The sequence below is a fragment of the Mytilus edulis genome, chromosome 1 (genome assembly GCF_963676685.1).
Source record: "Mytilus edulis chromosome 1, xbMytEdul2.2, whole genome shotgun sequence".
Lineage (NCBI taxonomy): Eukaryota > Metazoa > Mollusca > Bivalvia > Mytilida > Mytilidae > Mytilus > Mytilus edulis.
Genome location: NC_092344.1, coordinates 60,394,348 through 60,421,547, shown reverse-complemented (window position 1 = coordinate 60,421,547; position 27,200 = coordinate 60,394,348). Strand labels below are relative to the sequence as shown.

Below are 27,200 nucleotides of genomic sequence, written 5' to 3'. Positions count from 1 at the left end.
TTAAAATAGCTCATAAAAGGTCATTTACCAAAATTTAAGCAAATATTTGATTTTCTTTCTTTTGATTTGAGACCCAAATAGAGAAAAAAAAATCTAGTACCAATGCAAATGTAAAGTAAAAGTCCGAGCCAGCCTTTTCCCACCATACTTTAAAAATCAAATATCTCGAAAATGAGCTCCATGACCTATCAATATTTTTAGCTTATTTTGATCCTTATCTAATGCTCTTCCAGCATAAAGTATAAATTTTAAATTCTTGATTTATTTAATTTCCCCTAATGACATCCATAACACAATCTATAAGGGAGTTTTATGTACGTGATAACAGTAGCATATGGACAGGTAAATTGGCACAAATGAACTCCCTAAATTAGCGCAATTAATACTTTGAAAAACAATATATGGCACAAATGCTACATCTTGAAAAAAGTCATTGGCCCCAGAGGAATGTTTTGAGATGAACTTTTTCAAAACACAAGGTTCACATGACTTTTTTTAAATTTCAGCAATATAATTGGTGGTCAGTAAGTGAGTGATCCATGCTTGAAAAGTTTTTTTCCTATAATTTGAAAACCCTAACCATTGATACAAAACATGCCCGTGTTAAGGGAGACGGGTAAATATAAAGGAAACCTTGTTTATGTATGTATTACTGTATTTGTATGTATATGTCATGTCCATGATATTTTTAAAATAAAATTTGTTTAAGGTAAATCATGCCCACTACGAAATTTTCAATTTATATTAAAAAAAAATCGATTGGTTTCATATTAAAATTGACGGAGAATTTGTCCCTATGTACACAGGTGATGCCCCCGCTTGCATTCAACATTACAAAGGGAAATAACTCAAGAACGATTAAAGTGCCGCTATCTTATTTGATCTGTGTCTTGTGGTTATAAGTATTGTGTACACAATAGTCTCATAATGTTTTGTTGGGACAAAATTAATTTACAGAATGCAAACTAAAAAAGTTGCAATTTTTCAACTTAGAAAGGGGCTTAACTAGATAATTTAAATGATTAAAGTGACACCTCCAAAATTCAACTTGATTTGTCTTTTGGGGTAAAAAGCATGGTGTATAAGTTTGGTATCCGGATCGACGTGGGGCCGGATCGACCCGAAAGCTATAAGTTTCATAACATTTGGTTGCGACAACTTAATAAAGTCAGAGAACGAAAACCGTTTAAAAAATTTGCATTGTTTTCCATTTATAAAGGGGCATAACTCTAGAACTTTAAGATTGACGCTACCAAAATTCATATTTGATCTGTATTTTGTGATAATAAGCATTGTGTTCAAGTTTCATAAGATTTAGTTGAGGCAAACTCAAGTTAGAGAACGGAAACCAATTTTGGGATGTACATTGTACGCCGGACGTACGTACGCACAGACGGACAAGGGTAAAATAACAAACAACTTCATGTGCAATGCATGTATTCTAAAAGTGTATATTTAGTCAAATAGTGCAATCTTGTCAAAACATTCGATCAAATACAACATAGAATCACAAATGTTCAATCCAGTCTCGCTCATTTTTTGCAATCGTTTTATTCATAATGTTTATCCATTTTTCAGACAGCCTATCGTCCGGATGCATCCCATCAACTAGCATGTTATAGAAGTATCTGATTTTACCCCTAGAGCATCTATGAACATAGGTATGGAGAAAAGGCGTAATAACATTATTTCCAATGTTAACCCTTATTAGTAACTTGTTAATTTCATGTAAACTAAAGTTTAATTTGTTCTGCATTTCAAAATAGCTATCATAAGATTTCAAATCTGATGTTTTCCCCATGTCATATCTACGTTTATTCCAAGAAAAGAAACTCATCGTGGTAATTGTTGCAAACACAACTTTGCAGTTGATGCTTTTCATAATCTGTTCTACCTCTAAAACAGAAGATTTAAACTTTTCTACATGGTCAATTTCATTACCATTGTTATCACAGCTTTGAAAATATAGTTCTTCATAGTGATCAGAATTTATGTGTGTATTAAGTGAACAAATGTCTTGAATATCGGGGATGAAGTACACGATCTTTTCACCTTGAACAAACTGAAGTTTATAATGAGCAATATGACAAAGAGTTTTCAATTTTCCTCCTGGGACTTGCGTAAATTGACAATTCAATCTCCCTTCCATATTTCTTCCTCTACTCGAAGTGAATACATATGAATGTCGTTTCATGACTGTGAATTAAAAATGAAATAAATAGAAGTTAGTTCCCCGTGTATGTATGTGGCGAACGCCGCTATACAAAAAAGAATAAAATCAAAACCTTTTAACTATATGGCTTGAAATCACAATAAATTGCTTCGCTGAGGGCAGCTGAATACCATCGCAGATGTCCAACATGGACACAATATGCGCGCTTGATACAGGTTTGAATTTAAATTGTAATTAAATATTTAACACTTAATAGGTTTCAGACACAGAATAACTGTAGTCAAAGAAATTAAAATTGGTTATATAATTTGAATTAATAGTCAATTTTTGTTTTTGTGCAATTTACTATGCTGTTTCTAATTGAGGAATACACTATGGCGTTGAATATTGACCCCCCCCCCCCCCCCAAAAAAAAAAAGTATTTGAAGAAATTTTCCTTTTAATTTCTGAAATGAGACATAATAGTCCCTCTCATAAAGTCTTATCTATCCCCTCACCTCCCCCTTTCCCTTATTCCAAAAAAAAACTCTGTCCCTAAAGATACAGTCATAATCTCAATTCAAATTTCTATTAATGAAGTTTGCAACAATAATTATCCATTTAAATACATCATAAAAATTATAAAATAAAATACAGTCATGGCTAAAATTAATATTTATTAAATAGTAAATTTTAAAAATAAATTGACAGCTAATCACCTCAGGACTATCATTATTTCTTAATACATAATTTACAAGCATTGTGAGGGAGGTAATCAAACATACACAATATTGTCCTTTGAAAGGTTTGGATTACCTCCCTTAGACTGCTTTTAATTTGTCCGACGACGACAACAACGCTATACAAATATACGAACGCAGTAGTATAAAAACGTGCCGGCATGGGATAACATGTATGCTTGACCTATAAATAGAACTTTCGATTTCTTGTAAAGATATTTTATCGGCAACCTATCATGAGTTGTTACGTATGCCGAGAATTTGTTGTCAACTTAAATACAGAATTTAAACTTAAATCGTCGGTCACCTAGCTTATCTACATATTGGACTAACGGATTAACTCGTGTAACGTTTAATTACGTCACTTGCTTTCATATCAATAAAGAAACAAAATCTGCTTTCAATACAGTAAATATAAATACATATGATATATTCAAAAATAATAATTATGCTATATTCAAAAATAACAATTATGCTATATTCAAAAATAATAATCATGATAAATAAACTAAAGTATTTATTTACTGATATACAAAATACAATAAACATGTTTGATGTATACAAATCTATCAATCTACACATAGTGATACAAAAATTACTATGCCTCAATAGTGATCAATAGTGCGAGTGCTTTAAAAATGGTTACCGATTTTCACACGATATGAAAGATAATGTCAACACCACGTGGTGTGGGTTATACCCAATAGAATAGCAAAGATTCAATTGTATAAAAAATGCATACATACTGTAAAGCAGCTAGTAAATCGGCACACTCACTCTTATATGACAATATTTAATAAACGTATTAACAATAGCTATATACTTACAACTATCTGTTGAGGTTTTCCTTTGTGCACACGTAGTCTTTTCTTCTAACTTCATCTTTTTTCTTTGAGGACTGATTAACATCGGAAGGTCTTCATCAAATTCTGGCTGTATGTCAGTCTGCAAAGAACTGCATTTCTTTGGCTCTAAAGCTTCTTCTTTGATATCTTCGTCTTCTGATGGGAGACCAGTCGACGATCCTTCGTAATCAGAAGTAACGTCATTTTCATTTTTCTCAGCAGTTTGGCGTATTGGACTAGACGACCCTACTGAGCAATGTTCCCGAGTTGTTTCGATACGGAGTTCAAAATTTGATTTATCTATGGACGGATTTGTAAATGAATTTAAATTGCCATACGAATTATCAATTGATTCAGTCTTAACTTTTATTTTTTCTGTCCATTTTTCCGACTTATTTTCGGACGACTTACTACATGTAGGCAATGAAGTCGAATTGTCAAAAGAGATATCAACTGGTTCTGTTTTAAATTTGGTAGTTTCCGCCCATTTATCTGCCTCCCCGAGTGCTTTTGCGCCTAACACGGCAAAAATATTTCGATCAGACTCATTAAAGACTTCCTGAGATTTCAGTAAATTTCTTCCAAAATTGCTAATGGACTCTTGAGATTTCAGTATAGTCCGTCCACAATTGCTATTAGATTCCTGAGAATTTAACAAAGTTCGTCCACAAATGCTATTCAATTCCTGGGATTTTAATAGAGTCCGTCCACAATTGCTATTAGATTCCTGGGATTTTAATAGAGTCCGTCCACAATTGCTATTTGATTCCTGAGATTTCAGTAAAGTCCGTCCACAATTGCTTTTAGATTCCTGAGACCTGACATTGCTATTGCCCGAGGTATTATGCATTTTATGAGATTTCTTGTGAAAACTTTCTGTATCCCTGAGAGATTTTTTATCATTACTAATTGAATGACTATCTAGTTTCGTTGATTTTTCACATTCATTCAAATGTTTACGTTTGTAATCTACAGTCAAGCTTTTCGGTGTCGAAATATCCGAAACCGAACTTTTTGATTTGTCCGTCCATTTTGTTTTCTGACATAAGACGTTAGTGTCAGTTTTTCGGTTTAACCAATAATCATCAATGCTACTAATACTGTCCCTAACATTGACTGTCTTGGCATCCTGACAGTAATTGTCTTTTAGTAAAATAGTTTTATCAATTTGTATATTGACCAGAATTTCCGTATACGGTTTTGAGCATGCCTTCATAAGAATTGTTTTCGTACACATATCCGCCAATGAAATAATTGTAAATGACCTTTTCCGAGAATGCTTAGAACTTAATTTCCATTTATCTAAATCTCTTTTGTCTCTGTTTGTCTTGTCTCTATTACTTTCTGATTTCTTGCATTCTGGATGTCGTTTCATTGTAACTTTATCTGTTTTAGTTCTGATAACGTCTGCTTTACTATGTTTATTCTCGCACTTTCCCGCCATATTAAAACGCTTCGTGTCGTTCGTTATGATTCTCTTACATTTAGAATATTCTTGCTTTCTTTGATCTTTTGATTGGTACATCTTTCTTTGTGTCTTCAACCAAAGCTGGAATAAAAATGAACCGTAAATAACATGTCCCTGGTGGCTATATTACATGAACTGGTCATCTTAAGCCAAAGGCGAACATAAAATAACGATAACACTATATAACGGACATCTAAAAATAGGCAGTAATTGCCGTGTGAATGACAGAATGGAATAATTAAAATGTTTATCCCTGCAGGTGTATATGTTAAATATTACAAATGCGAAATAAACGTACAAATACAATTGTTAAATCAGAAATTATTATATTTTTAATATATTTTGTTTGTATTTCATTTTGTTGAGCATTTTGTAAACGTTGATTATAAAAAAAGAATCAAAACATACCAGACTTATAACTTTCCGCGCCAAATGCGTATTTCGTCTATTTAAGCCTCAACAGTGGCAATCCTAGTACTATAACAAAATATTATTCTTAGATTTAACACATTTATTATTTCTTCCTTTTAAATATATTTTTCAAGGTGCGTTTCCTTTCGAATAATATCTTCCTCGGTAAAAGGATTTCCTTCAGAAAAATCTTCCGTATGAGGTTAAACCATGATTTAAAAGATTTTAAGATGTATTATAATACTAGTGTGACTTGCCGCGACATGATTTACTAATAAGGTTGTAAATCTATAAAAGTTAAAACTTTACCATAAAGTAAACAGAAACCCCTGGTCAAATGTATTGTTCCTTGGTCAATAAGTCGAAGTGGTCATATTTAAATTCATCTAAACTCCTTAAGAAATTATGTAACAATTCGTTATGAATAGGATTTTATTGGAGCTTTGTAATAAACTGACATTAAAACTTAATCATTCTTTTGTGTCAAAGAAATCTTGGAATGTAAGATATTTCACCTTTCTTCGTGGATAATCCGATAATTATATCTTTGTGTTTCCACAATTTATGTATTATATGCCTCTGGTCAAGATAATTAAAATCCTCTTATTAGAGGTAACACGAAGGTTAAAAAGAACACAAAGGAAAGCAAACCATGGTTTGACAAAAAATGCTGGGAGCAAAGAAAGTGCTCACGAATTGCAAAACGACGATATAAAAACAACAAAACAACAGATAATCAAGTTCAAAAGAAAGATGCAGAGAGAAAGTATAAAAAGCAGATGGATTGTTCCATACAAGAGTATAGAAAGACTTTTAGAAAAAAGATGCAAAATTTAAAAAACAGTAACTCTAAGGAGTTCTGGAAAATTTTAAATGAAAAAAGAGAAAAACGTAGTCAAAAAATTTCCATCGATGTTCTCTTTGATTTCTTTAAAGACTTGAATTCGTCGGATTCAGTCGACGATATCCCTGTTTCGCAAGTACCAAACCAGTTCAATGAAACTCTTAATTAGATTAGATTTTATTGTACACTCTGACAGTTTACACTGTTACAAGAGGCAGATATACATAATATACAGCTTGACAGAAGTGGTATAATAACAGAACAAAACTGAAATAAACATATATACAGGTCAATTTAATATAAGTCATCAAACACACCGTAACATACGGTTGTTTAACACGTGATTTAAACGATCCAAACAAATACACATATCATGACATATATATATATATATATATATCATATCATATGATTAATTGGATTATAACACACAACTTGAATTAGGTAAGTACTAAACAGTTTCTTTTATCAAAAATACTTCATGATTTTTTGCAAAAATAATGCAACATTATTGAGCACTTTTATATTACAATAGTATAGCAAACCAAATAGCTTGTCCTCAGTTGGGTTAAAAAAATAGTATCTTGGTATATGTATTTTTCTAATTCTTTCAATATTAGGGTTACAACATACTAGCAGATAATGAAATTCATTTCCTATTACACCCATGTCACATAATGTGCATATTCTGTCCTCACGAGGTATATTTAACCATCTTCCGGCTTCTATAGGGAATTTTAAATTTGAACATCGCAGTTTACTCAAGTGTACTCTGCGTTGTTTATTTAGTTTCATCAAGTAGCCTTCAAGACAGAAATCCCTTTTAAATGATAAATAAAGTTCCCCTCTTGAGGCACTTTCAGCCATACTGTGCCATTTTTGTATAAATTGGTCTTGTCAGATTTGTTTAACATAATATTTAAGGTCTTTCCTTTTACAAAAGGGAAAGACCTTACTGTATTTCTTTTGTTTATTATTATTATTCTTCCGTTAAACTTTGACAAATTTAGCCGCGTTAACCGTAAGACGTGTTGCTTTCATATTCACACTTTGTATAGGTGTCATGAATACCTTTCTGGAACTCACCCTGTGAGTCGAAATATTTTGTCGGTTCGGAGTAATCCCTCCGAAACCCAAAAACCTTGTTATCGTTCCAACACCGTAACCGTAATAGGTAGACAAAAAACAAAGGGTGAAATTTGTTCAGGACCAGACCCCGGTTCTTCATTACATTTGGATCGAAAAGATTCAACGACTCATTGGTAGGGTTATGCCCCTATGAAAATTAACCGGTGTCGGTTGGCCACCAAAACTCAGAAACCGTAAGTCGTAGACACCTAGGATCTTCACCAATCATCATCAATTCATGTATCTTTGAAAAATACCTCAAGGTCAAATTTGTATGTTGACCTTGACCTTTGACCTAACACCTTGTTATGGGATAATCTCAGAAACCATTATACTTACAGAAGTTTTAAATAGTGGAAAATGTTTGGGTCATTACGGCGCAACTTTGTTACATTTTGACCAAAGAGATTTGACCTTTTAATAAGGGGCATAACCCCTGTTTTAGGTTTCTGAAAAGACAAAATCAGCTTTTACTATATAACCAAAGGTCCTAGACCCATGGGGTCTTTTGCAATGACATTGGGGACTAATGACCTTGACAAAGGTCAAAAGGTCAAAGGTCAAGGTCATGTCCCAGATAGCGAATTTAGTGTTTTTAACCTCATATAATGGATTTTAAGTGTGTTTTCAAGCTTTGTACGGTTGACCTTGACCTTTTCAATACATTCTACATCTATAAGAACATGTATTTTACATTACAAAAGGAAAGACCTCTCAATTGTTCAAGAACAATTGACAGTTTAATTTATACTATTTTTACTAAGAACTTCTTGGCTATCCCATACAAACGATAAGCCAACATCATTAAGTATAGATTTCACATTTAATAACCATTTTGATTGCATATTTCCTGAACAAATCATTTCATACAATAACTTGTACATAATACTAGACAGTTTAGAATCATTCGAGAGTAATTTTACCCAAAAATTAAGTATACGTAATTTTACATGTATGTCTAGTGGATATCTACCTGTTTCGCCGTACACCATGAAGTTTGGCGTTGATCTTCGGACAGAGAGCACCTTCTTTAGGAATTGCAAGTGCACCGTTTCCAATATGTCTAATTTTTCATATCCCCAAATTTCGCTCCCGTATAAAAGTATAGGATCAATTAAAGAATCAAATAGCTTAAGCTGTAGATCTACTGGAATAGATATATTCCTAATCTTTCTATATAGAGCATAAAGTGCTTTCTGTCCTTGTTCTGCTAACTTCTTTTTTGTTATTACAAATTTCCCGTTTTGGTTTAAAAGCAAACCAAGATACGGGTACGACTCCACTCTTTCAATAATTGAACCATATAGTTTAAAATTATCAATCAATGCGTACTTTCTTTTAGAGAATACCATCACTTTAGTTTTTTCAACATTTACTGATAGTTTCCATATATTACAATATTGTTCAAATACATCTAAACACTTTTGCAATGCTGCTGCTGATTCAGCTAAAATTATTGTATCATCAGCATACAATAGTATAAATAACAACAAAAACGTATTTAGGTGTTCAAGAGTTTTTTGTGATACGGTTTGGAGTCCAGATATACCATTTTCACTGAAAAAAGTCTCAAGTAGTCTTAATAGTATCATAACAGAAAAAGAAATATTTAACTGTATTAAAGATTTAAAAAATGGAAAGGCTTGTGGAGATGACAAAATTATTAACGAATATATTAAAAGCACATGCCATATTTTTATGCCTATTTATGTTCAATTTTTTAATATTGTTTTCGATTCCGGTAAAATTCCAGAAGCATGGTTAGTTGGTAACATTATTCCTTTTTATAAAAATAAAGGTGATACAAAAAAACCAGAAAATTATAGACCTATCACAATTCTTAGCTGCATGGGAAAGCTATTTACCTCAGTTCTAAATTCAAGACTATCCACTTTTTTGGAAAATTACTTATTGTTAAATGAAAATCAATCAGGATTTAGAAAAGGCTATTCAACCATAGATAGTATTTTTGTCCTACATATTCTTTTTGAACTATTGAAGATGCGAAAGAAAAAACTTTTTTGTGCTTTTATAGACTTTGCAAAAGCCTTTGACACAGTTTGGCGATCTGGTTTATGGCAAAAACTTCTGGAGAATTTTATCAGTGGAAAAATGTATGATATCATTGTAAATATGTATAGTAATATTAAATCTAGAATTTTTGATGGTAGTGTATTTTCAGAGTATTTTCCTTGTAATGTCGGTGTACGTCAAGGTGAAAGCCTCTCACCTTTATTATTTTCTCTGTATATTAATGATCTTGAACATTTTTTAAAAGAACAAGATGTAGAAGGGTTAAAAACAGTATCCGATGATATAGAAATTGAACTAGACTACTATTTAAAATTGTTTCTGATTCTGTATGCAGATGACACAGCTCTTTTGGCAGAGTCAAAAAATGACTTACAAAAGCAGCTTGACTCTTTGTATAACTATTGTGAACTTTGGAAATTGAAGGTTAATGTAAATAAAAGCAAAATTGTAGATTTTTCAAAAGGTAGACCATTATCAAATTTAGAATTTAAATATAATAATACTGTTTTAGAAATTGTAAATGAGTTTACGTACCTTGGTGTTATTTTTTCTAGAACAGGAAGTTTTTCTAAGGCAAAAAAGGCACAAACAGAAAAAGCCACACACGCTATGTACGATGTTATCCGAAAAGGTCGAAAACATAATTTATCTATAGAATGCCAACTCGATCTTTTCGATAAAATTGTCAAGCCTATTTTATTGCATGGAAGTGAAGTTTGGGGAGTCGGCAATAATTCTGTTATTGAAAGGGTCCACCTTAAATTCTGTAAAATTTTGTTAAATGTAAAGAAGTCAACGCCAGATTTCATGATTTATGGAGAACTTGGAAGATATCCTTTGGAAATTGATATCAAATTGCGGATTTTAAATTACTGGTCGAAACTTATGTGTGGAAAGCAAGAAAAACTTCCTGTTATTTTGTATAAATATGCATATAAAAAGTATGGGATGAACATTCCATGGATTAATAATATAAAATCTATTCTAGATAGTTGTGGACTGTCATATGTTTGGAATGCACAGTACTTTGTTAGTAATACATGGTTATATCATAAGGTTAAAGTTAGTGTTGTAGACCAATTCAAACAAAATTGGCACTCTATATTATTAGAATCGCCAAAAGCTATTAATTATCGTCTATTCAAAGATAATGCTGAAAGAGAAAACTATTTTAAGATCCTAGATGATAAAAATATTATTACTTTTTGTAGATTCAGGATACTCAGTCATAAACTTCCTATTGAAACTGGAAGGTGGAAAAATGTACCTAGAGAAAATCGAAATTGTAAACTATGTAATTCAGGAGATATTGGGGATGAATTCCACTATATTTTTAAATGTTCGAAATTTAATCATGATAGAGAAAAGTTTTTGAAACCATATTATCTAAATAGACCAAACATATTGAAATTTCATGATTTGATGAATACTAGAAACATCAGTATGTTGAATCATTTGTGCAAATTTATCAGACTGATTAATAAACAGCTGGACTCTTGGGGGAAACATTGTTTAATAACTTTTTTTATATAATATTGTATACATGCATAATGCGTTTTTTATATTACATGTAGCTGGAAATATTTTTCCAGTTGTAGATCATACATTTGTATTTATTCTGACTATATGTTATATTATTGTTTATATCTCTGTACCATGGATTTTGGTTTATGAGAATAAAGATATATAGAAAAGCTTTATAATATGCTAAGTGAAATAAGCATCTTTTATTTAAGTATTTAAAAAAGAAATAATAAAACTGGACTTTCACACGGCTATAAATTGTTATAAACTGGCAAAAATATCACAGGAACTAGTCAGTGGCGGATCTAGAAATTTTCATAAGTTGGGGCCCACTGGCTGCCTAATACTGTGCAATTGAAGAGTCTTGCTATTGCGCAATTCTGTGCAATTAACTTTTCTTGCTAATGCGCAAAACTGTGCAATTGAATATTTCTTGCTATTGTGCAAATAACGTTTTCTTTGCTATTGCGCAATATTGTTCAAATGAAGATATCTTGCTATTGTGCAATACTGTGTGGCAATTGAAGATTTCTTGATGTTGTGCGATACTGTGTTGTTGCGCAATATTGTACAACTGAAGATTTCTAGCTATTGCGCAATACTGTGCAATTGAAGATTTTTTGCTATTGCGCAATACTGTGCAATTGGAGATTTCTTCCTATTGCGCAATACTGTACAATTGAAGATTTCTTGCTAAATGCGCAAAACAGTGCAATTATTTAAAATTCAAAATATTATAAAGAAAAAAAAATCCACCCAAACTTTTTGACCCCCGCCCCCTGGTACCCCAAAAAACTGTATCCCAGCCTTCCCTTTGTGGTATGGAACCTTGTAGTACAATTTAAGAGAGATCATTACTTTGTGTAGTATTCATATTTGTATCCATCCTTTTTCAATTGATTTCTATAGTTCGTTCTATGTTTTTATGTTACACCACTGTCCCAGGTTAGGGGATGGCTGGCATCCCACTAACATGTTTAACCCCTCCACATTCTGTATGTTTGTGTCCTAACATGTTAAACACCTCCACATTCTGTATGTTTGTGTCCTAAGTTAGGAGACTGTTATTCGGTGGTTGTCTTTTGATGTTTTACATATTTGTTTTTCGTTCATTTTTGTACATAAACTAAGCCGTTAGTTTTCTCGTTTGAATTGTTTTACATTTGTCATTTCGGGGCCTTTTATAGCTGACTATACGGTAGCGGCTTTGCTCGCTCATTGTTGATGTCCGAACAGAACCTATTTCTGTGTCAGATGAGCTCTTGTGGTGAGTTGTCTCATTGGCAATTATACTACATCTTTTTTTTTATATATATATCAAACACAAATTATTGTCGGAAAAATGCTTGTTTTTTGTCACTAATTCATGGACGTGTGCGGCAATTACTCTCAAACTCAATCCCAGCCTTGATGTCTGTTGTTGGAATAATTTGTAGCTGCTTTCCAAGTATTGTAAGCAACAAAAAAACGGAGACAAGTTTATACTGTGATATTTTAGCTAGCTTTGTCTTGGATACGTCCTATAAATTAATTGTCTTTTCTCATCCTGAATTGTCACATCGCATTGAATGCTTTCGTTACAGTCATACAACCATCAATGACAGTATCAGCTCTATAAGTTAGTTTTATCGACATTGACAAAAATGAACTAATTGCTAGTATGTATTTATATAAACATTTCTGATTTGACCACTATGTTTGTACGTTTAATTCGCAGATTGTAACAAAGTTTCCTCAAGATATACGCGGAGAACTTTCATCCAGATCTACACAGTGATTTTTTTTAAATTCTCCAGATTCAGAGAAGTATTTTGATGCACATCTACTAGAAGAACTTTGATATGTATAGATTCCAATTCACGTCAACTCGGATATGTTAAATCCTGGACCACTCGTCGGAGTTTAATATCCTGATCCATTCACAGAACATTATAAAAAAAAGTTCTATTGTAATAGAAAAATGCAGTTTATTTGATTTCATATAGTTTGTTAGTTAATGTTTGTAAGTTCTAATCTGTAAACTATTTTATATAAAATTATTGTTTAACTGTTCTATACATTTTCAAAGCGTAGGATATTTCAAATATGTCAAATAAGCACTTTAATAAACTATTGAACTTGTCTGTGCAATAAAACTTCAGCAGTTGCCAAACGGACCCCCGGTTATCAGTGGGGGATCCAGAAATTTACATAAGTGGGGGGCCCACTGACTGACCTAAGAGGGGGCCGCTCCAGTCACGCTTCAATGATTTCCTATATAAGCAACCAATTTTTTTCCCAAAAAAAATGGGGGGGGGGGGGCGGCGGGCCCCCTGCCCCCTTTCAATCCGCCTCTAGTTATATGTTTAGCAAAGTTTAAATAAAACATCTTAAAAGTTCGGACAACGGTCAACCTACGTCAGCAAAATTCTTTTATTTGTTACAGTCAGTTTAGGGTTACTAGGACATTCAAAACTTATTATATAAACTGATCAAGCCGCTATGATATTAATAGCGAGTTTCTTGATATTCTAGGTGAGTCTCTTGGTTTTGAAAATAATTTAGATTTAAAATTATTTTTCTTTTAATTTTATTTTGAAAAAGTTTATAAGTAACTAATATCTTAATTCAGGTTTATTTTAACAGTAATTACTATTGTTTTTATTTGGTATTTAACTTGAATTGTTTGCAGTATTTTATCATTGTTTTCAACTTATTTTGACTTCAATATATTGTATTGTATTATATTGTATTTATTTTGATGTTTTCTTTATTAAATTTAATTAGAGAGTGTCTTGATATTCTATAGGTGTCAGTCGATCCCGGCCTGCCTCTATATCGGCAGCAATGCCATGTACCATCCTAGAAATTGTCACATGCAGCTAGTTTCCCCCCATCATGTAAAGCCCAGAACCAGCTCTCACAGATGTAGTTCGTCTGTGTTGAGAGTCTGTCGGAAATCAACACAATGGCTAACTTCACAATATACCAACAATCTATATACCATTCACGTGGATTGTAATATCATCCAATAACGTGTTATAATAGTTCCAATCTAATTAAAATTAATCTCTCACTCGCTCATTTTTTAATGCTTGTGTCGCTGTTCCCACGCAGCGACCAAGCATTAAAAAATGAGCGAGTGAGAAATTTAATTTTAATTAGATTGTAATAGTTCACTTGGAGTCTTATATACAGTAGATAATTCGGACGAATTCAATGACTCCATTTTCTTGTTAGTCTTCTTGAGCATGTTTTGCTGCTTTCGGTTTTTCTCTTAATTTTGATGACGGTGAAAGTTGTTAACGACCTTCACTGGCTAAACAGCCATTTCACTGTCGGTCTCTTAGTGTGAACTGCATGATAGTTTTAAAGATAATCGAACAAACAAAATAAATTGGGAATGAGTCCATGATGTTTCCGCTTGCACTACTTAAGGAAAGTAAAATTGAAGCTACATAAATTCTTACTTATAAGCATTGTGTACAGTTTCATAAACTTGATGAAAAGTTTGAGATTTGAAAAGAACAAAACCATTTTGCAAAGGGAAATAACTCTTTTGTCATTTCCCCCTCAATCTCCCATACAGACAGAGTTAGGAAAGGACGATAACTCTGTCTGTATGGGAGATTGTTTCCCCCTGCTATCTATCCCCCCCTCCAGCCCTCAATTATTATAGATTAACCCCATTATTTTCTATTCTGTTGACCTCATCATAACCCTTCGTGCAGAATATGCATGAAATATTTGCCAGTGGACGTAAAGTAAACATCAACAAGCCAGACTCTCACAGTCACATACAGATACGAGGAGTCGATCGTTGTCACGGTTGACCTTATTTTCAATTTGGAAACCTAATCTTGTCATTATTTGCTACTACACGGTTCCTTCCGATCTTTTATAATTTCTATATCGTAATCTATACTTGTACATAGACAAAACCGCTTCAGATTTATAAATGTTTGCAGTTTCCCACTTTTATTGTTCTCATCATTATTATAACCACATCGTCATTTAAGGACAATCACTCTAATATAGAGTCAATCCACGGTTAAGTCAATTTATATAATTTGTGAATTGTACATGTTAACACATGACATGGGTAAAATTTCTTTGTTCTTACTGTGCTATAATCTGAATAATGGATCGATTATGGCGTTTTAACGTCACTTTTAAGCGCCATATTTCGGCTATTTCGTGGCGCCCAGTTTTTATTGTTAGAGTTAAATAAGTTTTAGACTCAATGAAATTCATTACAATTTTTTGGCATATTTATCCCTATATAAAGGGACTATTTGGGTATCGAATTTAAATTTGGGGTCGGGGGAAGGGGTTAAAGATTAGAAAGAGAATCGTTGTTTTTGTTTATTTAACATTTTAAATTTATGTACTAACATCTTCCTCGGTTCATCTTCTTCTAAACATATCATTTAATATACACTCCTTTTAAATTGTCTAAATTGTCAATTGACCAGAAATAATAGTTTTTCCCCTTTTTTTGCCCCTAATTCCAGAACATTTTGAGCCATAACACCCTAAAGTCCATACTACATTATTCCTTCATGGTATAGAAACTCGTGGTATAATTCCAGATAGATTCATACTCTTAAACACAAGTTATTGTTTGAAAACTACAAAAAATGCTTATTTTGGGCCCCCTTTTTGGCCGCAATTCCTAAACTATCGGGACTTTAACCCTCAATATTAAAACCAACTATCCCTTCATAGTATGAAAACTTGTGGTATAATTTTAGACCGATTCATACACTTAAACACAAGTTATTGTTTGAAAACTACAAAAATGCTTGTTTTGGGCCCCCTTTTTTGGCCGAAATTCCTAAACTATCGGGACTTTAACCCTCAATATTAATACCAACTATCCCTTCATAGTATGAAAACTTGTGGTATAATTTTAGACCGATTCATACACTTAAACACAAGTTATTGTTTGAAAACTACAAAAATGCTTGTTTTGGGCCCCCTTTTTGGCCCCCATTTCCAAAACTGTTGGGACCATAACCCCCAAAATCAATCCCTACCTTCCTTTAGTGGTATTGAACCTTCTGGTGAAAATTTACAAAGATCCATTCGCTAAAACTAAAGTTATTGTCCGGAAACTGAATGCGTTTGCGGTAGTATAAAAACGATAACTGCGATAAGACTGCTGAGTTAACTAACAAATTCGGTCATTGATTTATTTGTAATCTTGGCTTTTATAAGAGTCTATCTATGTTTTATTGTTTTCCAAGACAAACAGAGGAAAAAGCACTAAACATTGGCGAACAATCCTCATCAAAGAGTTATAACTCAAATAAGGAGTCACCTGACAATGGTTACGCCATGTTTGACTTATTTGTACTCGGTAGATCTGCCAGGTCTTGCTGAGTATGTATTTTTGTTTTTTTCTATAATATTAATTATGATTTTGATGATATTAGGCGAAAGATAATTTTTTTTAGTAAACTTTGTCATGTAAGGGCGATAAATCCTATAAGAAGTAGTGTGACAGTCTTGACAGATGGTAGTTCTCAAAATTTTGAACATATCTGCCACTGTCAGATTTTCTTTATCTCGGATTATGTTTTCGTCATGGCAGCTATGTTGATAGGCAGGGGGTCATCGCGATTATTCGCCTCATCGGACACATTTGATTAAAACTAGATACTCAAATGCTGAGTGTGGACAAGTTTTACCTTTGTTTCAGTAGTTTGAGGAAGCTACCATTTGATTTTTTTTTTTTGGGGGGGGGGGGGGGGGGCTAGGATGAAAAATTTTGTCCTGCATTTTTTTTTAGCTGTAATCTCTGTCCTGCTTTTTTATTTTTCACTCTGTTCGGTCCTGCATTTTTTTTTAGTTTATCCTGACTTTTTTTTACATAAATTGTCGTCCTGACTTTTTTTTTTGCAAGTGTCTCATCCTGCCTTTTTTTTTTAACTCAAAACTCGTGTCCTGCCTATTTTGTTTCAAATTTCATCCTAGCCACCCCATAAATTTCAAATGGTAGCTCCCTTAGAGGAGAAGAGTAAATGGTCATCATTTCAATTCAACTATTCATTATGATGAACCTAATTTTATTTTCATTAATTTTATGGTCCCTTTTTGTATTCATAAAGTTATGTCTTTCAGAAAATTGTAAGTAGTAAGTTAGAATTGCAAAGAAACTAAATATGACAAAGCTAACGGTTTTTCGATTTGTATAGGGTGATCTAAGTCAATTAAAGAGGAGGGGAGACGGAAAAAAGCCCACTTCATATATTTAGGTAGTTTTCTTCTTTTTTTCCTATTCCCTTTTATGCTTTATACCTTTCTAAATATAGGTAAATATGCATATAACATTAATGAATGTGCAAATAAATTTGCCACTGGACGTCAAAAATCCTTTCTAAAATTAAAATCCTAGGTCCGACCACCACGGTTAGGAATAGGATAAGCGGCATGCAGAAATTCTGTGCATATTTGATATGCAACAAATGTATAAATGAAATCCAACTCGAATTCTACATCCAAGTCGAATTCGACATTGTGTATACCGCATTTGTCATGTTTGTATTAGTACGATGTAGGAAACGAAACTAGTATACTGGGCAACACGATACAAAATTAATTTACCCGTTATTGTAAAATTCGTCTAACCAACCGATATTCGTTACGTCTGTTATACTTAGCATTTATTACTGTAAATTTATCTTTCATCTGATCCATTTATTTGCTGTTTCACAGTGTGTGTCTTTCCTGTCTTACTTTTCACGTGCAACGATGAAGGTCGACTCGACTCAATATTTACATGTCAGTGAGTGTATTTTCAAGCGTAAAGAAATAAATTGAGAGTGTATCTAAATTTGATTGGTAACAAATCAGAAATAAAATAACTTACCAATTCGTGTATTCAAGTTGGTTATGGCAATGACCATTGTTTTTTTATGGGTATTTTGGGGCGGGCGGTCACGTTATTTTTTTCATAAAAAAAAATAGTCTCGATCATCCAGCCGCTTTATTTTTCAAAGTAGAGCGTCTGGATGACAAGTGATATAAAAATGGTAATTTATGACATTCGGAATAGTATCGACTTTTTTAGCTTGTTGTCAAAGATAATGTCCAAGACGAATAACCAAGAAGTTGGTTATTGACTTCGGAAGAAATGACATTACGATAATATTATTGAAAAGCCCGAGTGTACCGATTGTTGTTTAAAGCTATTTATATATTTTTATGACGACATACAATTTATGGAAAACACCATACAGCATGGCGTACATGGGCATGGACGCGAAGGCAAAACCAGCCGACATGATGTCATCCAACCTTGGTAAGATGTTATAACAACACACACTGTAACATAAATTGCAATGCAACCTGATACACCGAGTAGTTTTAATATATTCTTTCATGCATGTCCGTGCAACGAAAACGAACCGTTTATAATTGCTGGGACCACTCGAACAGTCGTATACGATATAAATACATTTTTACGTGTAGTATCGTTAACTTTATGAATACTTGATGTAAAACTGCTATGACTTCGAAATATCACCTTCATCCGAGATAAGTTTGTTGTATCTATCTAAATAAGGGAGCCTGCATCTTGATATGTGTAAAAAAAAAGGGGGGCGGAGAGATACACAATGTTTTACTCATTCAAAGACAAACAATCAAAGTGTTTCTAGAAGATGCCATTTTTTACATAGTACACTAAACGGTCAAAATGATTTATACATTCGATTTTCTGCAAAACAAAAGATAGTTAAACAATATTTTCAGCATCAATGAAAAGAGGTGTCAATGACTGCGACAGCAACCAGTTAACCCATTATCATGATTAAGAGTTTATCATGTAAACTAAAACAACAAGTGAAGATAAAATTACTAAAATCTCAGCATTACACAAATGAGAAATATCCACCCAAGTTCAAATTATTTGGATGTGAGTGGCCTTCAACAATGAGAAAAATCCATGCATGGTTTGGATAAAGCATACAAACAGGGAATGTGTCAAAGAGACACTGGGCAACCCGACCAAAAGAGCAGTAAACAGCCCAATGGGTCGGGTCTTTAACAAAGCAAGATAATCTTGCACCCTAAAGCGGGATTTAGCTTGCACCAGGACAATAGTTCATAATTCTATTATGGGTTTTTTAAACAATTTGTTTTTCATATATATGCTATGCTGGTGACTAAAATTTGATATGATTTTGATATAATTTACTTTCTTTTGTAGACAAACAATGATGATTTATGGACACAGATTTTATGTGTAAAATGTGAAGAATTAAAACAAAAATGTAATATTCAGGATTTTGATTGTATCATAAACATGCTTCAATTTTATTAGAACAAGACTCAAACTGAAAGATTTATTTTTTAATTACTGAAGCATCAATCAGTATGAATAAATCACAGTACCAAAAATGTTGGGTATACATTATTTTGACAGCCACCACAAAGCGAAAAAAAAAATACACAGACGTATATTGATTAAATGAAACAAATATCAAGAAACATTGTTGTGAGATATGTTAGGGAAATTAGATTTGTATTAACAAATTAAAAATCATACGAACAATTAAACAGTTAGTTTTTACGGTTGAATTGTATCTCATTTTCATGTCAGGCCCTTTTATAGTTGACTACATTGTATACGGTAGGGAGTTTCTTAATATTGAAGGTCATGCAGTGATCACATTTGCGTATATCCATGTCATTTGAACTCTGCTGGGTTGTTGCCTCGTCACAACATGTATAGCAATGATACCAATTTCCTTATTTTTATAATAAAGGTTCACAGGAGAGGTAATTGTTCTTGCTAAGCTGTCCTTTATTGCATGCTAATACATGATGGAATTTATAAGAGTTGGAGAAGTTAAATACACTTCTGAGTTTTTATGTTTTTTACAAGTTACTATGCCAAAAAATCCCATTCCATCTTTTCCATGTGCATGATTCAAACATGCATTCAAAGAGTATTGAGTTTCATGACTGACTGGTTATGTTCTATATTTCTCCATGGAGACGGGCTACATTGGCAAAGTGGTTTTGTGTGAAGGTTGGTTCCTAAAAATTTTCTCCCAAAAGGATCAGGCGATTATTGGTGTAACAGCTAAGAAACATTCAGACTATTCTGTCGTTTGCAGTTTTAAGATCAGTTAATTTTGTAAATGAAAATTGAGTTGGCTCGTTGTGTGATCACGCTAAACTGCCAGTTATACTTGTTTTAAGGGAGTTTTCTACATATAAAATTGAGAATGGAAATGAGGAATGTGTCAAAGAGACAACAACCCGACCAAATAAAAAACAACAGCAGAGGGTCACCAACAGGTCTTCAATGTAGCGAGAAATTCCCGACCCGGAGGCGTCCTTCAGCTGGCCCCTAAACAAATATATACTAGTCCAGTGTTAATGAACGCCATACTAATTTCCAAATGCATTCTTAGTATTTGTATGAGACGTTTTTCTTTACATAGACGTAATTTGATGTGTGCCTTTTTGTAAGGTAAGTGCATCAGATATATAAAAAAAAATAGGACAGCATAAATTATTACAGGAATTTATAGAAATGAGAATGATGAGACAAAACTAGGAAAAAATGGATAAAAAAAATAAAGAATAAACTAACGGTGACAATATACTGATGGTTGGTTGCTTAACGTCCAGTGACAAATATTTCATGCATGTTTAGGACGATGTGATGCAATACAAAGAATAGAAAATAGTGGTATTTTATAGTATGAAGATAAGAGAATAAAGTGGACAGATATGCAATAATATAAGAATAGTTTTATCTTGGGTTGCCTTTTCATCGTCTTGTGGTAAATAATGGTAATGTTCAGGACGAATAGAAATTAACAATAATTATAAAAAGGAGGTCCTAATTTATAGCCCGTTCGGGAAGGTTGGAGAAATTATGACTCAATAAAAAATAAGGGCAATAATAATATTCTATAGAAGCAGAAATATAGATTAAAGCCGTATAACGATCCACCTACGGACACATTTTTAAGCGTGCAGAGAGCGTGGTATCCTCTATACACGAACAGTGGCGGATCCAGAACTTGTTATTAGGGAGGGGAACTACGCTCACTCATGCTACAGAGTTTCCCTACATAAGCAACCACATTTTTCCTACGAAAAAAATGGGGGTGGGGTGGATCCGCCTATGACGAGTGCTGAAGTATTTACATAGGGCCGTAACTAAACCTCAGAATAAAAAGAGGCAGGCGTTTGGGTGTCGCTGTCTGCGGTACCCAGGTAACGGGGGAATCACGGCTGACACAACCGGCCGATAACTAGAAAAGTAGTTAATGATCAAGTCTTGGATAAAAACCATGACAAAAAAAGAGTAAAACTTATATAAAATACTTTTTATCAAAGATGAAAATATCCGAAATTTGAATATAAAGTACGGCCAATTAAAGCTTAATTTTGACTCTATAGATCTGTATTATATGTTAAACTTTATACATCACTCAGTTTCAGACAAGAACTCTGAGAACAGGAATACGTGTGAAATTGTTTGTGAGCAGTTTTATTTATTTTACTTCACGTTGATATTAAAATTTCCCATTCAGCAAGTTGGCCAACACAGAGTGAGCTACAGGAATGTCATGTACATTTACTACTACACTGTTGACTGTTGCTTTTTTTATTTAAATTATATTGGGGATAACGGAAAATCTATTTATAGATATGTTCTATATTTAATTACTATTTGTTACGCCCCCTATAAATTTTTGACCAGTCTGGTTAATCACCCCAGACGCTATATTTAAATATGCGTCTGGGTAATCGAGACTAAAAAAAAAATGGTTTGATTTCTTTAAATATGTTAGTTTTGTTTCAGGAGCAAAAAAGGGATGTGATAAAAAATAGTTGGTTTCTAAAGTAAATTTAGTATGGACAAATACAATTATAGTTTACTTTGCAATCTTGTTCCTGTATATGCTGTATGCTATTGAAAAAGTGAGTTTTTGATTTTAAGTTTTATTTTTTTGTCCCCGAGAGAGAGAAGAAAAATGCCACCTAAAGGTGTTCTATGTAAAGTGTCCTTCGCATTATTTCTCATGTTCTTTGTCGGACAAATTAAAGGCCATATTTCTATAAATTATCTATATAAAATATTCTGATAAAATAGAAGAAATTCTATAAAAAAATTTGATGAATAACAAACCGAAACACATGTTACATGTTTATTTTTCCAAATAAATTTTTAACGACCTTCCTTTATATTCCTTTCAGAATCAATATATATGTCACTTTTTGTTGTTGAAAAACAGACAACTGAGTAATATTTTCATATCTTTAAATAAATCAGTGTGTCGCTCTGTTACATCTTAGTAACAGCTTTATCTTCAGGTACAAACAAGTCCTTAAATCTGTTGAATATGTATAAAATCCATACAAGTACATGTACCAACCGGACGTTAGAAGTGTGTATATTGCAACACGTGTAAAAGCAATACATTACACACGTTTTCATGTGACAAACATAAAATTCCACTAAATATCAGATCTAAATGTGTAAATATACATGTTATTATTTTGTCAATTGTGGTTTTATTATGATGTTACAACCTTCTTTTTAAATACATGTACATATATATATAATTTTAAAACTATCGTACTTCCTATGTACACTCATAGTGAAGCTAACAGTGCAAATTAAAGTATAGAATTATTAAATTAATAAAGATAAAAAATAAAAAAATAAAATGTGCAATCATTAATGTATTTAGTAAAATAACAAAATTTAACTAATGCATTCGTTATTATCTTAAATTGTTCAAAACTAAATTTTTACTGATAAAATCTTATTCATCATGTTTTGTGCAGCGCTATACAGATCTATATTTGTATTCTATACATTTCGCTTGCTGAAAACTACAAAAAATATTTGTTTATTAATTTATTAACCTATCACCCCACCCTTGTGTATTCGTGTTTGTAGATCAAACAAAAATAACTTACCTCTAACTTCTTGTACACCTTGATGATAAATGATATTCTACACGCGGTACAGCATCACTTGTTACCATGGAAATGACCTCGGGATATTTGCATAATTTAAGTCTTGATTGGCACCAATTACTCGATATCTATAATTGCATTGAGATATAAAGTGTCAAAGGTGACAACTTAAATGAAATTACTGTAATTGCATTATTTCTCTAGTGTAATTACAGTGTACACACATTCAGGTAATTAAATTTTTCCGCGTGAAAAAGTCACACACCTATTGTGCAAATAATATAATAAGAGAGTGTATAATTCTGTTTATAATGAATATATCCAAGTAATTAATGCAATATATTTTATCTGTTGATCCACAGAAATTACAATACTTGTCCACTAATTTTTCTCCGTTTAGTGTTAATTTCGACCTAGAAATATGTCGATGTAAGACATCTTTAAACAATTAAAATATCCAACTGTTTTCCGACTTGTTCATATGCATAAATCACAGGATTAGCCACCATCAATCGAACAATAACAGTCGTTTTCTCTTCTCTTATTTCCATTTAATAGTTACTTGTTAGATTTAACGGATAAGCGCAAGAACGAATAAAGAAGAGGAAATCTATGGGATTGGTAATCATCAATTTTTTTTTTGGGGGGGGGGAGGAGGGATGGTAGGAAACATGTTCCCACCTTGAAGGAGGCAAATAAATTCAAGAAAGCTCATACCCGCTTCATCGGCAAAGACCTGAAACTTTCACCCCTGGCCCAACAAGTTTAAATACTTTCTTTCAACTAAAATACCATGTATATTATTTATATTATTATTCAGTAAAATAGAACATCAGTATTGGAAATACATCTTCAAGTGAGGTACCGCAGTTTGTGACTACAGGGAACTTTATTTAGATAATCTTGTTATGGTCTCATTGACATTTTCCACAGTCACATTCTTTTAATTTCAGCACATTATACCTATAGCTTGATTTTTTTAATAAGAGTTAGTACTGTTTAATTAGATCAATTTGAGAAAAAAATATTTCCTGGAATTTCATGTTGAAACGTATTTTTTTTGGAAAGACTATAGACGAGCGGAGCAAGACGACAACAATAAATGATTGTTTTAATTTGAAGTTTCTCTCTTAAATTATATTTTCTTCTCCTTTTTTTTTTATTATTGTAAAATGAAAAGTTGGTTTTGGATTGTCCCGATTCCGTATCCTCCGGGCATTGAGGAAACTTTCCGTTAAGACATATTACAAACGCCACAGAAGATGGCAGCAGCATGACCAAGACAAACAAAACATTTCACATTGAGATGAGGTTTGCAAAAATAATGTGAAACAATTGTTATATGTATATGACATCAAAATCAAGTGTAAGACGCTTATAATGTTTGAAATATAGAATTGCAAAAATGAAGCAATTATTTTTTTCGATGCCTTCTCTGAAGTATTGAAAAATTGAATTCCCCCTTTCCATTCCCCCAATCTTTTAAATCCTGTTATTTCCGCTCTTCAGGTTACATATGAGCAGTCCCTAAGTTAATATAAAAAGAATATTTATAAACAAAAATTTCACTTTCAGATATTTAATAAATAAAAGTTTAAAAAGTAGAAATTATATTTTGTACATTTTTTAGGAAATGACCATACAACTTGAAATTGTATTTGCGCCTGAGTTGTAGAGGGCCATTGCATTTGACGCTACGAACTAACATGTTCACACTTTTTCTTATTCAGTTTAGTAGAAATTGTCATGGAACCGTAATTTTATAGATTTTATCTTTATCTGTAATTAAGTTTTTTGATTGACGATAGCCTGTCAGTTGATAAGGTTATAGTTGTTATAGGTTCACTGTTGTTGAATAGTTTTAGGTTAATTGTTTTGATGAACTTTAGGCTAGCCGACAGTCTGATTGACCGTTACATAATGTATGATTCAGCTGTTTTACCGCCTTCAATTTTTATTGCAAGCCATGTAGCTTTGTTTGTTCCTTGTGTAACTTGTTTGTGTATTTTCTGTTCCAAAGTTGTGTAGTCAAGAGCATGGAGAGGTGAATGATATATTGATGTGTGAGAAGGATGCAGCCTGCATGGATCCTGGCTCACTGCCCAACAGTAGCATATCGACGAGGTATTCGATGCGCTAGAAGGAAGATAACAGTTCTAGATTGTTGACATGCGAGAAAGTAGAGAACGAATATCATGAATATAGCGAATTGACCTGTTGCTGTCTAAGCAAGTAATTATAGTTATATGAACTTGTTTATCTGAAAAAAACCAACATGTATAAGATACGATATAATATTATACGATATTGTGTTTTATGAAACCAGTGCCAACGAAGAACCCCGTTACATCTGCAGTATTAGAAATAACAATTTCATTGCATCACTCTCCTTGACATTACACTGGATGGAATATATTAATAAGTACTGATATTCTTTATATACACATACATGTATATACGTTATATAATAAACGCAATTATTTTCTATGCAAAGAACACTTATATTGTGACAATTGTTATTGTGTTTTATAATCCTTGCTACAGTCCTTCCTTGGTGAGTTTGTAATATTGTCAGATCCAACAGATGTTGTTTGTCTTTAAATCTCTCTTTAAAAACAAAATCTCTCTTTAAAAACAGAGATAAATTCATCAAAATTAGATTTTTTTGTGGCCGAAACTGTGTCATAACAAATTCTGTCATGGTCTTCCAAATTAATGGAAGGGGAATGACTCTGCACTCTTTTGCTTAGTTAAATCATAAAAAGAACAGTATTGTTTAAAAGTGTTCAGCCAAGTTTCAGGGTTTTTAGAATTATCATCCTTGAATTTTGCAATCTTTAAAGAAGAAGACATGTTAAAAATGTTCATAGGTGGTATTGATGTCCTACCTGCTGAAATAGCTGCTGAAGCGGTGGATGTTGTTGTTGCTGGTGGTGGTGCAGAGGTCGTTGAAATTGGTATTGAAGATGCAGAGGAAGATGGCACTGTAGTGGCTGCTGTCACAATTGCTATGGCTGCTGGTGCCGTGTTTGAAGAAAAATGGGACGGCGTCTGTAAAGCAGGCAATGAAAGTTTATTTACCAGTAATGGAGTTCCGGGATACGGTTGTTGCACTGGTCCAGGTGTTGATGTCCCTGTAGAATGCGTCAGGAAGGCTTGTGGAATTTTGGGTCGAACCAACCGTGTTGGTTGTAATGGCTTGGTTGGAGTTGAGACACTTGAAGGTATGAACGGGTTATGATCAGGAACAGATCCAGTTGGTTGGTCACTGTATTGAGGAGGAAGAGTCCACGGGTCTTGGACGTAATTGTGTTTTATAATCCTTGTGTGAACAAGTTCATATAACTATAGTATTGTGGTGTCCTCACGTTCAGGAATTTTATTTTCGAAACGGCGTTTAAGTACGAATTGCTCCTCTCCTGGCAAAATGTTCAATTGATGAAACGCTGTATCTAGCTTATGGTGTTATGCCTCTTTACTGTAATTTAGAGGTGTTTTTCCTGGTTTTGTAGGTCTTCCTGTCGCTTTAAACATCCTGCACCATTCTATTGTGACAAAATTAATTGTTATTGTGTTTTATAATCCTTGCTAAAGTATTGACGTATGTCGCAATAAGGGGGAAACAAACTCACAATCAATTGGTAGATAGGCCGGAATCAGCAACATAAAAAGCTAGAATACAATAAGTGTTCGAATTGTTTAATGAAGAATAAAGTGAAAAATATTACAATATTAGATAATATTTTACACATTGTTTTTTTCCAAAGTATTTGTAACTTGAAAACATTAATAAAAATGAAACATACATTTTTAGTTTTTCTTAATATAATAAAGCAGTTATAACAAATACAGTACTTATGATCTCAAAACTGTCCTTAATGAAAAATAAATAAATTTAACTTTAAGAAATTATCTTAAGAATAAATAGTTTATTTCAAATTATTTCAAACTTACCTAGAATGCAATAAGTGTTCAAATTGAACACAAATTGTAAACCGAGGCTTTTATAGTTTCTATTGTAATTACTGATTATTCAATTATCTTTGATGTCACGACCACTACTGATAAAATTCCGAATTATAGACGTGATGAACAGATGTATACGATTATTGTTTAA

The 27,200-nt window shown here is 32.7% G+C and overlaps 1 protein-coding gene across 5 annotated transcripts in view; it reads right to left on the bottom strand.

The window, feature by feature from the left end:
* LOC139514674 (serine-rich adhesin for platelets-like) overlaps positions 1 to 26,376 on the bottom strand; it is a 39,291-nt gene extending 12,915 nt beyond the window's left edge. Inside the window, exons 1-3 of one of the 5 annotated variants that reach the window (XM_071304165.1) lie at positions 25,972 to 26,376; positions 23,084 to 23,211; positions 3,720 to 5,286 (exon numbers count right to left, since the gene is read on the bottom strand). In XM_071304165.1, the coding sequence (XP_071160266.1) occupies positions 3,720 to 5,262 (1,543 nt within the window). In that variant the 5' untranslated portion in view covers positions 5,263 to 5,286; positions 23,084 to 23,211; positions 25,972 to 26,376. Of the gene's footprint in view, positions 1 to 3,719; positions 5,287 to 5,613; positions 5,776 to 17,734; positions 17,929 to 23,083; positions 23,212 to 25,971 lie in introns of those variants that run through there. The other 4 variants (XM_071304146.1, XM_071304155.1, XM_071304175.1 and 1 more) reach the window with 4 other exon arrangements.
* Between the last annotated feature and the right edge of the window lie 824 nt (positions 26,377 to 27,200).